Source organism: Priapulus caudatus, unplaced genomic scaffold, assembly GCF_000485595.1.
Source record: "Priapulus caudatus unplaced genomic scaffold, Priapulus_caudatus-5.0.1 Scaffold2027, whole genome shotgun sequence".
NCBI classification, from domain to species: Eukaryota; Metazoa; Priapulida; class Priapulimorpha; order Priapulimorphida; family Priapulidae; genus Priapulus; species Priapulus caudatus.
In genome coordinates, this window is record NW_014579088.1 from 4,735 (window position 1) to 18,465 (window position 13,731).

Here is a 13,731-nt window from a genome sequence, read left to right on the forward strand (position 1 = left end):
ATTAGAGACATATACTATTATGATTTCTATGACTGTTACACTCCAGGGGGCATAGGAAGAAAGCATTTAATTAAAGGGGGCATAAAGGCATCATCGGCTGGTTTTTCAATTTTTTTCAATATAATTAAGAGAGGAGAGATAATCTAAGATAAGAGGAGAGAGTAGTAAATTGAGACGGGGACAGGAAAACGGTGATGATACGGTGTGTAATGCGGCGGGAACAACGGGGTACAATTAGGTCGTCGCGGAAGATGTTGTGCAAGGATGGGAAGGTGGGAGGCAGGGGAGAGGAGGTCGAAGGTAGGGGGAGGAGAGATGGGAGGTAGGGGGAAGTGGAGAGGCAAGAGGAGATGAAGTGGGGAGGCAGGGGGAGGGAGGTGGGACGCAGTGGGGAGGGAGGGGGATGAGGAGGACCCCGCTCCCCTGCTAATTAAACTTGGAGATCGATGCTCATTATGTTGAAAATCTTTATAGATAGAGTAAAAAACTAGATAGATGTGATCCTATGACACAAAATTCGAAGTGAAAGGCAAGTATCATTTAATAAAATAAACCAAATCGGATGGGGGGAGATTAGGAGCGTGTCTAAACAATGATTGTGTAACGCAACTGCGTATCTGCATATCGCGGCCTAACAAATGTGTCCACTAGCACACGAGACTGAAGTTTTGATAACGTGGGACAGACGCCCAGATGAGCTCGTAGTGCGAACGCCTGCTGGGGCTCTTTTTTGAGGTTAGTGTCTGGCGTGCTGAACGCTCATCAGTAGCGAAGAATTTATTTCACTGACTAAACATACCATACTACATACTATTATATATAATAGTAATAGCTAGGGCATCAGAAATTGCCATAGAATGTGACAGCCGTTTAACATAGTTTTGAATCAGGCCTTGAATTTTGTTCAATTTTATTCATTTATGTAATAAAACAGGGTAGTATTGAGCTTTGTGTTTATATTAGGCCAATAGCTCATAATATTTCAGTATTAATTCACTATGCAGTGGAGCTTGCTACTTGTGTTGAAGGATATTGACTGGAGACACATTGATTTAGGCTTTTTTAGTAGCCCCTAACGTAAAAAACGCGGCACTGTAATGTAACCATATATATTAATATATATTTGAGTTGCGTATGTATGTATGTAAATGTATGTATGTTATGTATCTTCCTATAGGCGGCGCAAAAACGCCGCAGCGATCTGGATGCCAATTTTTCACAGGGCATCTCTTATACCCGGGGAGTGTTCCTGAAGTGAAAAACCTGGCCAAACGCGTCAAACTCACCGAAAAATCCGTGAAAAAAACCCCACTCAATTGTGAAAATCTTTCACACAATGTCAGCAACTGACTGTTACAGTGCTGCCACAAGAGAAAATCGATCACATCATTCCAGTCAGCTGCTGGTATTGGTGAAACCGAAACCGAGCACGCTGAGCTAAAACAAGCACAGCGCCATTAGAGGTTACGACTTGGCATTGTTTTAAGGGCCGGATGCGCCGCACTAGAGCTCTACTGAATGGCAGGACCCGATTTTGTCAGCGCAGCGACTTTGAAGTTGGCGGAGGCATCCTGGGTTCGCGGATGTGAGCCGTATAGAAAAGGATGAAGACCAGGTATACCCGTCTCGGTGAGGTGTGTCTGCGTTCATAGACGAATTGAATAGAGCGAGATTTCAGAGTTTGGTGAAGATATAGGGGCGCCAAGTAAGGACGTAAGCGGCATGGATGGACTGAGCATGGTTGCTACGAAGTTCCAGGAATCAGCTACGTCGTTTTGTGCCTGTGATCTTGGTGATACTGCGGGAAGTGAACTGAGTAACGGGGCTAGACTATCGCATTGAGTGGCAGGGAGGTCGCAAATTTGATAACCATCCAACGTGAGATGGAGATGGTAGAGAAGAAGCAGCATAGAGAAAGCGAGTACTCTTAAGATAACTTCGTCGTTACGAGTAGGGGAGAGGCGATGCGCCCATGAAGAGCCGAGATATATAACGTACACTGAAAGTGAGGCGAGTGAAAGGGCGATGTAAGGTAGTGCGGTGTCGAAGCCGTAGCCCTTTTATGCAGCAGGTGGCCTTTGAAATGCGAAGCTGACCTGAATCGATACGTAACGCGCATCGCGTGGTTACGTGCGGGCGGATACGCGTGCCATACGCTGCAGATGCACGTACGTGGGGAGGCTCAACAGTTCGAGACTAGCCAGGAATCTTTACATAATTTCCACCACAGAGAATAACAGGTCCGAAAACATTGTGTTTATCAAAGAGGTTTTCACAATGAACAAGTGCAACCCATTCGTACATGCTGTTATAATAACTTTTGCATTTACACCCATATTACTATTATGTTCGGCAAGGGGTTCTAAGTTGGGTTGTGCTGTCATATCAAATGCTATACGTACAGTTTTGCCGATGCTTATATTTATCTATACCACTGATTTTCTATAATATTCATATGTGTGCAATGTTATTGTGCCGATTTTTACCAATGTTCCTATTGTGTCCGCATTATTATATGATGAATTAGTGGTAGCCCACGATTTTACCCAGCGCAGCGGGTACCCGCAGCTAGTATATATATAAATTATTTATCATATTATTTTGATTTTAATTTTATTATTTTTATATATAATACTGGTTATTGTTTATTAGCACAAGAAAGTCACGAGTTAAATGTACTTATTTTCCAGTAAACATGACTGTGAGATTTTACCGAGGGTTGTCACCAATCTAAGCCTGAACTTTGCTGACATGGAAAATGTCGCCATCATCAAGAAAGTAATACAAACGCACATACAATTATACAAGGTGGCGTTGAAGGTATGTGTCGTACGAACCGGATGTGTACGATATGTACACATGCTCGGTCGACGGTGTACTTACACAGTGTATGTGTTACTATATAGTGATGTTTCATGTTCGTTGTGTAGATATATTCACGATATCGTCTGTTTGAAAATACATCATGGTTTCACTTTGTAAAAAAGTGTCTGTTGCATTAAACGGAGGGATTCAAATGATCGAGTTTTAAATTTTGTTCCCAACGTTTAATTTTACTTTGTCACGACGCACCATTCCTTGCGGGAAATATAATCGTCACCTCAATAGAAAAAAAGGGTCTCAACGCTCAATCTTTGGGAAAAATTTTGGCGATTTGAATTTCAAACCCGAGTCTCGACCGACGCTTTTTTTCGCAGTGGCTGTCTAAGGCGAAGGAGGTGGACGACTTGATGCAGCAGACATGGGAAGCCATGCAAGATCTCAAGGACAAGATTTGTGCGCTCCTCGACTCGGAAAATGACGGGTGTGTCCAGCTAATCGTTGCTTTGGTCTCGCTCCTGAGCTTCGACATCATTTCTGCTACATCGAGGGGTTGTTACAAGCCGCAGAAAACTTAGAATCTCTTGAAATTTTAAAATTCTGTTTTTATAAGTCTAGAAAGTTCTGGTAAATAGGATATGAAAAGTCGTAGAAAAAATGGCAGTTATTGGTTTTGGTCTTAGAAAGTCATCTGAAATTAAGCACTTGTCTTGCTAACCCAAGAGGAAATAAAATTGGCTTTGTGCGCGAATTTGCTCACGAATGGTCGGACGATACAACTACAAGGAACAAATATTGTATTCGGTTAAAATTTCTCGGTCATGGCACACAGACCTTTTAAATCCCAGAAAGCTGCTGGAAAAAATCCCTCAAACGTCGTATTGTCTACGGCGTACGAACCGTGGGGCGCAGTTTTTTTTCTCGTACGTGCAGGTGTCTCTGCCCCAGCCTTGCCTCGCGCGCGATTTGATTGGTGGCACTTGCATTTTCAGGTTGAGGACGTACGCGGTGAAATACGTGGAGATGCTAGTGCTGGTTAATACAGCCAGGTCTGCGGTAGGTTGCTAACCCATCATCGGGCTTCTCACCAGATCATTCGCGATTTGCTGATTTGCGAGATCCCTCATGGCCTATGTCCTTATGTCCTCCGACATATTACCTAATCGACATGCTTTAATTTCTAGCTGTGTTTGGTTTTGACAGTCCCAGCACAGTCATGCAGTGTTTTCATAGCTTGATGTATTCGTCTCCTTACTGATAGAGTTTACCTGTATATTGGGGCCACTTTTGACGTGCGTAATTGACTCCAATTGGTACAGCCCTCTCCCCCATCTGTCCATAACTAACATGCTTTCTGAAATTCCTGGGAAAAACCCTTCATCATGTCTAACCAAGCTTTTTTGGTTTCTTGCTCGACCTCTCTTCCTCACACCCCTTTTCTTCCCACCCCTGTATTACCACAAACATTTTGTGATGTTTTGATGCATCTATTGCCATACTTTAAGTTTTTAAATCATAATGTTGGATGATATCGTGATGTGCTTTCCGAAGCGGTTTGTATACTCGGTGTATAATGTACTCGTACTGGTAATGTAATGTACTACCTCCTGGAATGTTCGCTACGGGCCTATTTTGTACTAAAACACATGTTAGTTTCACTTCCCTGCTGCAGGATTCGGAGATCCCTAAGAATCTGAGGGATGACATCAGCTTGGAGAAGATCCCGAAGGATCACATCTTCCTGAAGGCGGAGAAGCTGGAAGGAGAAGGAAACAATGCCTTCCAGCTGCTACTGGGCTTCATGGCACATCCAGCCATCTCCAGGTGGCGCCATGTTCTCATCGTTGCTCATTTCGTTGCGAAATGCATTGACTTTTTTCGTTCAAATCCAATAGCAACTGGATTTGGAGTGAACGTTGATATCTAAGAGTCATGGTTGTATGATGAATTATGATAGATTTTCTTCATGGTTTTTCTATGCTGTGAGCTAGTGTGTGTAAATTCACATATTATTATTCATAAATAATTCAGTTCATTCATGATTCTGAATCATGATTTATTCGTTATGATTCAGTAATATTCATGTTGTTAAATGGTTAGATAAGAGAATTTATAAATATAATTATAATAATAACTTGATAATCAGTAATTATCAAACAAATAGGAATGCCACTGTGATGAAATGTTGGTAGTTGGAGGGACGTGTGTTTGTGGTGTAAGTTTTCATTGCCGTCTTTGCGTCACATTGCAGCGTGAACCTGATGGCATGCATGGGATCACTAACAGCTATATCTAGACAGAGACCACACTTCATGTACCAGGTGATGCAGGGATTCGAATCATTGCATGGTGCGTTTATTATTATTATTATTATTGTTGTTGTTATCATGTATATATATATATAATTTTTATAAGGTTCACAAAACTATTGTGACACTGTATTGACATCATACTTTTATCTCAAAGGATTGTCTCATTTAAATTGGATAGTCCCCCAGTAAAGGCATGACTGAATACATGGATATGTGGATTTATGCGCAAACATCAGGATTAGCATACTGTATACGCCATATTTTTCGCATACAGATATTTTCGCAAATTCAGACTTGACGGACAATTTCGTGAGTGGTTAATTTCGCAGTCGGTGAATTCCCGAATCAGTGAAGAACAGCGTGTTGTTATTTTCCCGCGTTGTTATTTACGCGGTCAGGGACACATTCGCGAAATTTGCGAAAATTAAACCACCGCGAAATATACAGTGTATACAGTACTGTATCATTCCTACGCATGAATGAGATTCTGGAAATGCCCGTCTACGAGACAAATGTCGTAGCTGTGACGTCACGCACGATGTGTGGAATTTCCTTGTAATAATCGGAGGCGTTCGTTTGTCTGTTTTAGCAAATTTGCCACCTACCCTCGCAAAGTCACAAGTCAGCAGCGTTAGAAAGACTCTCAAGGTAGCGTGGGTGACTCCAGTGTCCTCGATTATTGCATGGAGAGTCACGCCTGTTAAAATAAAACAGATTATTCAACGTTTTATCGTTAAGCGGCATTCTTAAACATATAATGTTCCATGTTAGTTTTTGTGTCGTCATGATCTTGGGGGTGAGCCGGATTTTTAATCATCGTCAGGCGAATCCTTGTTATAACGAAGGCAGAGATTAGGATTAATAATCGACCATTTATTCAATCAATAAACCACTCAATAATCAATCGATCGGAGTAATGTGTAATGCGTGTTTGTATCGTTTGGCTCACAGATGCAGTTGTTGATCTTGCTGAAGCATCCAGCCTCCATAGACTGCCACGCCCAGATGACAACGCTGCTAACGGATCTAGGGGCGACTAACAGTGAGGTAGGGACAGCAGAGTAGCATACAGCAACATGCCAGTGAATGCTGCCTCATGGGGAGCTGTGATTGTTATAGCACGCTCTCTATACATCATGGAGCAATATTACAAATAGTTTGTGACGAAAATAATAGAAGAAAAAAACGTACAATAAACCACTATAAAAATGGATTTTTAATTAAATTCACATTAACGGAGGCAAATGTTACGAGTCAGAACACTCACAAGAAGCCGACGGTAGCGATGGTGTACTCGTATGTGTATTACCATTGAGAGTGTACCGTAGATATTGTTCTTGCTATATTGATATTGGTCGGTTAAGCTACGCCAGTTCAAACGCGTAAAAATACATTGTAGTTTGTTTTCCACACATATGCCAAAATGTTGACATGCTTCGTCGCAGAGCAGTGTTTTTAGCAACCCCTATCGCAACCCTGATTGGCTAGAGCTACCTGCAAGGAACTCCAGGCGGATGGGTCGATTATTTTTTTGTTGGTATCGATAATGGAATGAAATGTCGAACGCTTGCAGGTGATGAAGGCATTGCCAAAGTTTCTTGAGCCGATAGTGAAGCGAAAGAGAGACGAAGATTCGGATGAGAAGAAGATCAAGCGAGTCAAAGGATTGGAGGTGCGTGCAATATTATCGTAACGTCTCCGGCCGCTCGAGAGCCGGGGGCCATAGCTTATTCTAAAGGGGATGAAATTTCGTGTTCTGGCTGGGTTAACGACGAGGAAGGGGAGCAGCTTCTAGGCAACATGCGGAGCGTGGGCGGGGCGTAGGTGCGACGAGGGTTTCATGGGTGGCTACGTGGTGATGCGCACGTATTTGTAATATCATTTACCGTTATTAAGATTTCATTCTATTTTTCTTAAAATTCTAGGCACTGCCCTCCTCTTTCTTCCAGACAGACTACGGCCTCATAGACTACACTATACCATTAGACAGTTTTCGATAATATCCAATATTTTCGTGTTTTTTTTCCAGTATTTTGTTTCCATGTGTTAGCCTTATATATTTTAACTGCGATCTCTATTCTTCGTCGTTAACTCAATCTGCGTCGTTAACTCAATCCGCGTCGTTAATTCAATCTGCGTCGTTAACTCAACCCGCATTATTAACTCAAGCCGCGTCTTGAAATTCGCAGGAGAAGATTATCGACGACCTCGGCGGTGAGACACCGGCGCCCGCTAAGCAGCCGGAGAAGAAACCAAAGGTGGTGGAGAAGAGTGTCATCGAGTTGACGACGGAAGACCTGATACCGAGGCTGACGGTGGCCAACGTAGCAGACCTAGTGCTGCTGAGCATGGTGAGGATGATGATGATGACAATGATGATGGTGATGATGGTGATAATGATGATGGTGTTGATGGTGATGCTGATGATGTTGATGATGACAATGACGACGATTGTGATGATAACGATGAAATCAACGATGATAATGACGACGTCAACTACGATAATGATGATAGCTCTTGTAAGGACGTTCTTGTTTTGACTAGGTGACACTCCCGGACCTGATGCCGGCGCAGTTCCAGGCAACGTACACACCGATTGCAGCGGCGGGCACCGAGGCACAGATACATCACGTCGCGCGTCTACTGGGCACGCAGCTCGTACACGCGGGCTACGGGGTCGGACAGACGCAGCCTGCGGTAGGTAGACACGTCGCGCGTCTACTGGGCACGCAGCTCGTACACGCGGGCTACGGGGTCGGACAGACGCAGCCTGCGGTAGGTAGACACGCACACGGGCGCATGTGTGAGGATAATGCATGGCAGATCCATTGCTACTAGTCTGTTACTAGTCAGGATTTCTGATGTCTCATCGTATACGTACCCCCCACCCCGGAAAATTTTGAAAAATATGTTGTCTGAGACCGCATTTTGGCACGTTTTGAAGGCAGTGTGACATGAAAACAGGCAGCCAAAAGCGAACCTCAAAACGTAGACATTTCTCAAATTTTTTAACTTCAAAATGGATTTTTTGGCAAACAGACTAGAGAGAATAACAATGTCACTATTTAAAAAGAACAAAAATAGAAATGAGGTTGTAAATCCGTATTATTTCACTTTCTTTTAAATCGTTGGTCCACAAAAAAGTGGACCTCCGCACCCGTCGCACCCCACTTCCCTACGGGTCTGAATGCCCCTCTCTGATAATCATCACTATTGTTAATTGCAGGTCGTTAGGCTTCTTAACGAAGCGTCTCTGTTACGACTAGACAGCCAGAGGGTCACAAATCTGAAGCAGGTTTGTATTGATTGCGATTTAAAATCATACAGACTCAAAAACAGCTATGGAAAGACAATTTCCTGACATACAGACATCTATTTATCTTGGCTGTAACAGGAAATAAGTATACGGGTACGTACGAAATTTGAAAAATAATCAACCAAGGCTATTTATTAATAATAGTACATTATTTTTATTTCAGGTGCAAGAGCTTATAATAAAAAAAGATGCAAATCTCCTGGATAATTTCTTGGATGTAAGTTGGATATTTAAATAATATGTTGAAATAAAATCAGAAATAAGGTTTTTTCGTGTCATAACACAAGAATATTCCTCTCATGGCATGTATTTCACCTTTCTCTTTATTGCATAAAGTTTCATATTTTCTATGTTTGCATCGATTTCTTTTGTAGGAAATGCTTTCATTTCAACACGATAAGTCGCTAGAGGTGAAGAAAACTGTGATCAACTTTATTGAGGAAGCTTGGTAAGTAGATATTATAACTACCTTTATATAATATAATTATATTATAACTGTATTTATAACCATATTATAACAATATCAAAATATTTGCATTTTTATCTTGGATGGCATTTGATCTATCAGATCTATAGAAGCTTTAGGTAAAAGCTTTTTAGCTCATCTGACATAGTCAGATGCAGCTTGTAGAATCGCTTGATCGTCCGTCCGTGCGTCCGTCCGGTCCGTCGTCCGTCCAACAGTTGGGCACAAATCTTAGACCGGCTCGACGTACGGTCACGATATCGGGTCGTTGGGGGAATCGTCAAACGGAAGTTGGGATGTTCGAAGCCTGGGGTAGCAAAGGTCAAAGGTCAAGAGGTGTAAAAGAATGGGGGAAACATTCACATTCATTAACTTTAAGGTATAAGGGAGGAAATGCAGAATTGCGGGCAGCAAAATCTAATGGCTCGACCTAGGGCTCGTGATACGTCGGTGTATAGCATCATGGTAGGAAAAGCCATCCTCGTGCCGAAATTGAGTCACAAGGTTCAATAGTCCAGTGGGCACAGGGCAGATTTTAGACATTTTCTGAGGGACATGGTCTGACGGAGGCGATTGAAAAACTTTTTTGTTTGTTCAGCGTGATCCTACGCATTTCTTAGCGCTTTATTGAAAGGACGCATGAATGTCCCGTTCTGGCTTGACGATGCGGAAGAGTAATGTGTCGATAAGCGCTTTTGACCGCTCAAAGAGGAAGGTGTTAAACATGGATTTGTTCACTGTGCAACAAAGGACTGAACTGCTTTTGCTATTATTAGAGCCGCAGGGTGAGCCTGTGTCAATGTGAGGCTACAGTTGCACAGTTTAATTTGCAAAGGCAAATGTTTGTTGAACAAGGTTTGACGCTCCTCTTAAATGCATATGATTTTCTAAGCAGTTCTGTCCATACGCACCTGGCATTCAGGCCTGAAGGTGAATGAATGCAATAGTGAATGCCTCACGGAGGCAAAACACAGGCAAGCGCATGGCTGGCACGCTTCTTACAATAATTGTTGCCTCGCCAACAAGCTGCAATGGCACGTGTTAACTCACAGCTGAGCAACTGCTGATATATACTAACTGGATTTTTAGCCTGTACGCTACTGTAGGCGTTCAGGATACGATGCCATCTTTGATTTATTGGATTATCACTTGCACGCGGCCATCTCGCGGCACACTATAGGCCCTAGTTTAAATTAATTTATTCTCATTCGTAACTTTGTTAAACGAATAACATAATAACTAGTACCATATTATACATATATAATTTACTTTTCATCTTGAATCTTAAACATATATCATGTAGTATGGCCGCGTGCGTATCCAATTTACCAGTTTGCGAACATAAGGCTTGTTTTACCATATGAATATTAGAGACACTCTCTATTATGATTTCTATGACTGTTAAGCTCAGTGGGCATAGGGAGAACGCATTATAGGGGGCAGTAACAAGGCATCATCGTGGGTTTTTAATTTTTTTAATATAATTAACGAGAGAGAGAGAAAGTCTAAGATTAAAGAGAGAGAGAGTAGTAAATTGAGCCGGGGACAGGAACGATGATACGGTGTGTATGCGAGCGGGGAAACGGGGTTACATTAGGTCGTCAGCGAGATGTTTGCAAGGGATGGGAGGTGGGAGGTCAGGGGGAGGGAGGTCGAAGTAGGGGGAGGGAGATGGAGGTAAGGGGGGAAGTGAGAAGCAAGAGGGAGTGAGAGTGGGAGGCGCAGGGGGAGGGAGGTGGACGCAGTGGGAGGGCAGGTGGGAGAGGAAGACTCCGCGCCCCCTCAATTAAACTTGAGATCCGAATGTGCTCATATGTTGAAATCTTTTATAGATCAGATAAAAATAGATAGCTTGAATCTATGACACAAATTCGACAGTGAAAGGCAAGTTATCATTTAATAAAATAAACGCAAAATCGCATGGGGGGAGATAGTGAGGCGCGTGTCCTAACAATGATGTGTACGCAACTGCGTAATGCTGCAATATTCTTGCGCGCCTAACAAATGTGTCACTACCACGACTGAAGTTTATAACCGTAGCAAGCAGACCCCAAGATGAGCTCAGCCGCTCTGCGGCTCTTGTTTGAGGTTAGTGTCTGCGTCTAACCCTATCAGTACAAGATGTTTCACTGACTAACATACAATACTACATATTTATGTATATAATAGTACAGGGCATGAAATTAGCAGCAAATGTGAACAGGCGCCTTACAGTTGAAGCAGGACGCTTAATTTTGTTCAGTTATTCCATTATTAATAACAGTATTAGCGTTTTGTGTTTATTAGATACTCATACATATTTCAGTATTAGCATTTCCAAATCAGTGGACTTCTACTTGTTGAACAGGAATTGCTGGAACATGATTTACTTTTTAGTAGCCCCTAAGTAAAAACGCGCACTGTATGTAACATATATATCTAATATATATTTGAGTTCGTATGTATGTATGCTTATGTATGTATGTATGTATCTTCCTATATGGCGGCCAACCACCGCCCCAAGCGTCTGGAAATGCAAATTTTCACAGGGGCCATCTCTATACCCGGGGAGTGTTCCTAGCTGAAAAAAACCTGCGCAAACGGTCAAACTCACCGGAAAAATCCGTGGAAAAAACCGCCTCACATTCGTGAATGCTTTCACACAATGTCAGGCAGCTGACTGTACAGTGCTCGGCCACACCAGAGAAAATCGATCACTCATTACATCAGCTGCTGGTAATTGTGAAACCGAAACCGACGCACCGAGCTAAACAGAGCAACAGGCCAGTTCTAGAGGTTCGACTGGCATTGTTTAAGCGCCGCACACCAGCGATTTTTCACGGGGTGTAAGGCGATTTGATCGGCCCCCGATAGAAATCAGCCGATATCGGGTAGGTGTGTGCGGTTCATGTTGTAGACGATTTTATTTTTATGCGGTGATCGTTCCAATCACCCACATGTTTTTATTTTGAACGCGATGAGCCGAATGAGCCGATAGCCGATGAGCCGATGAGACCGATTTTACAAACGATGAAGCGCTGAAGCGATGTCAGGTGTGGGCGGCGCCTTTCATCAACAGGCTTTGAATAGAAAGGCGCACCCGCATTCGTATACAGGCTGTTACGTGCCGTAAGTGGCCATACGTGCATGCCGTACGTGGGAGCTCAACAGTTCGAAGACTCCCAGGAATCTTTACAGGGCTATTTCCACAGAGAATAAGCACGAAAAACATTGTTTTTATGCAAGAGGTTTCAAATGAAAGTGCAACCCCATTCGTACATTGCTGTTATAATAACTTTTTTTTTGGTCAATTTTTAACAACCATAAATTAATATTTGTCCAGGGGTTGCTAAGTTGGGGTTGTGGGGCTGTCATATACAAATGTCATACGTAAGCAGTTTCGCCATGCTTATTATCTTAATTCAACACTGATTTTTCTAAATATTCCATATTGTGTGGACAAAAATTGTTATTGTCCCCCGATTTTTTTAGACCGGCCAATGTTCCCTTATTGTGTCCCCATTTATTTTAGTAAGTAATGAATTAGTAGCAAAAAGAAAACGATTTTTACCAGCCGCAGCGGGTTTTTACCCCGCAGCTTAAGTTTTAAAATATATTTTAATAAAATTTTTATCATATTAATTTTTGATTTAAAATTTTTTTTATTATTTTTTTTAATAAAAAATATAATACTGGTTTATTCGGTTTTAATTTACAACAAGACAAGTCACGAGTTTAAATTGTTCCCTTCATTTTTTTCCCGCAAGTAAAACAATGACCCTGTTGACAAGATTTTTTTTAAACGAAGGGTTTTTCCCAAAACCATTTTTCTAAGCCTCGACAACTTTTGCCTGACAATGGAAAAATGTTCGCATTCCAATCCAAGAAAGTAATTCCAAAAAGCGGCAACATACCAATTAAAAATAAACAAAGTGGCGTTGAAACGGTATTGGTTTGTTCGTACGAAACCGGAAGAAGGTGGGTACGAATAAAGAATGTGAACAACAATGCCCTTTCCCGGTCGCGGTGGGTACCCTTTACACAGTGGGTATGTGGGTTTACTATATAGTGACGTTTTTTTTCCAATGGTTTCGTTGTGTAAGACTAATAAATTCACGATATCGTCCCTGTTTTGAAAAAATACATCAATGGTTTTTCACTTTTGTAAAAAAGTGGTCTGTTTTGCTTAAACGGAGGGATTCCAAAATGAAATTCGAAGTTTTTAAAATTTTGGTTCCCAGAGTTTTTAATTTTACTTTTGTCACAGACCGCAACCAATTTTGTTCCCCCCTTTGGGCGGGAATATAATCCCGCCACCTCAATAAGAAAAAAGGGGTCCCTCAACGCTCAATCCCTTTCCGGCGAAAAAAATTTTTGGGCGATTTTTGAAAAATTTCAAACCCCGAGTCCGCCCCTCGACCGACGCTTTTTTTTTTTTCCGCAGTGGCTTGTCCCCTAAAGGCGAAAGGGGAAAGGTGGGGACCGAACTTGGATGCGCAGACATGGGAACCATGCCAAAGAATCCTCAAGGAACAAAGATTTTTTGGGTTGGGCGCTCCCTTCGAACTCGGAAAAAATGACGCGGGTGGGTTTGTCCCCGCTTTAATCGTTTTTGCCCCCCTTTTTTGGGGGTCCCCTTCCGCTCCTTGTGAGCTTTTCGAACCAATCATTTTTCCCCCTGCTAACATCGCGGGGTTGTTTTAACAAGCCCGCAGAAAACTTAGAAATCTTCCTTGGAAATTTTTTTAAAATTTTTCTGTTTTTTAAATTAAAGTCCCTAGAAAAAGTTCTTGGTAAAATAGGAAATGAAAAAGTCGTAGGAAAAAATGGCAGTTTAT

The 13,731-nt window shown here is 42.2% G+C and overlaps 1 protein-coding gene across 1 annotated transcript in view; it reads left to right on the top strand.

The window, feature by feature from the left end:
* Positions 1 to 1,493: 1,493 nt before the first annotated feature.
* The window catches only part of LOC106818102 (symplekin-like), a 16,339-nt gene continuing 4,101 nt past the window's right edge, over positions 1,494 to 13,731 (top strand). The window contains exons 1-15 of the mRNA XM_014822820.1: positions 1,494 to 1,585; positions 2,691 to 2,820; positions 3,198 to 3,304; positions 3,813 to 3,876; positions 4,493 to 4,644; positions 5,072 to 5,169; positions 5,722 to 5,780; positions 6,084 to 6,179; positions 6,706 to 6,804; positions 7,322 to 7,483; positions 7,677 to 7,829; positions 8,359 to 8,427; positions 8,612 to 8,665; positions 8,823 to 8,896; positions 9,373 to 9,418. Coding sequence (XP_014678306.1) covers positions 1,494 to 1,585; positions 2,691 to 2,820; positions 3,198 to 3,304; positions 3,813 to 3,876; positions 4,493 to 4,644; positions 5,072 to 5,169; positions 5,722 to 5,780; positions 6,084 to 6,179; positions 6,706 to 6,804; positions 7,322 to 7,483; positions 7,677 to 7,829; positions 8,359 to 8,427; positions 8,612 to 8,665; positions 8,823 to 8,896; positions 9,373 to 9,418 — 1,455 coding nt within the window. The remainder of the gene's footprint in view (positions 1,586 to 2,690; positions 2,821 to 3,197; positions 3,305 to 3,812; positions 3,877 to 4,492; positions 4,645 to 5,071; positions 5,170 to 5,721; positions 5,781 to 6,083; positions 6,180 to 6,705; positions 6,805 to 7,321; positions 7,484 to 7,676; positions 7,830 to 8,358; positions 8,428 to 8,611; positions 8,666 to 8,822; positions 8,897 to 9,372; positions 9,419 to 13,731) is intronic.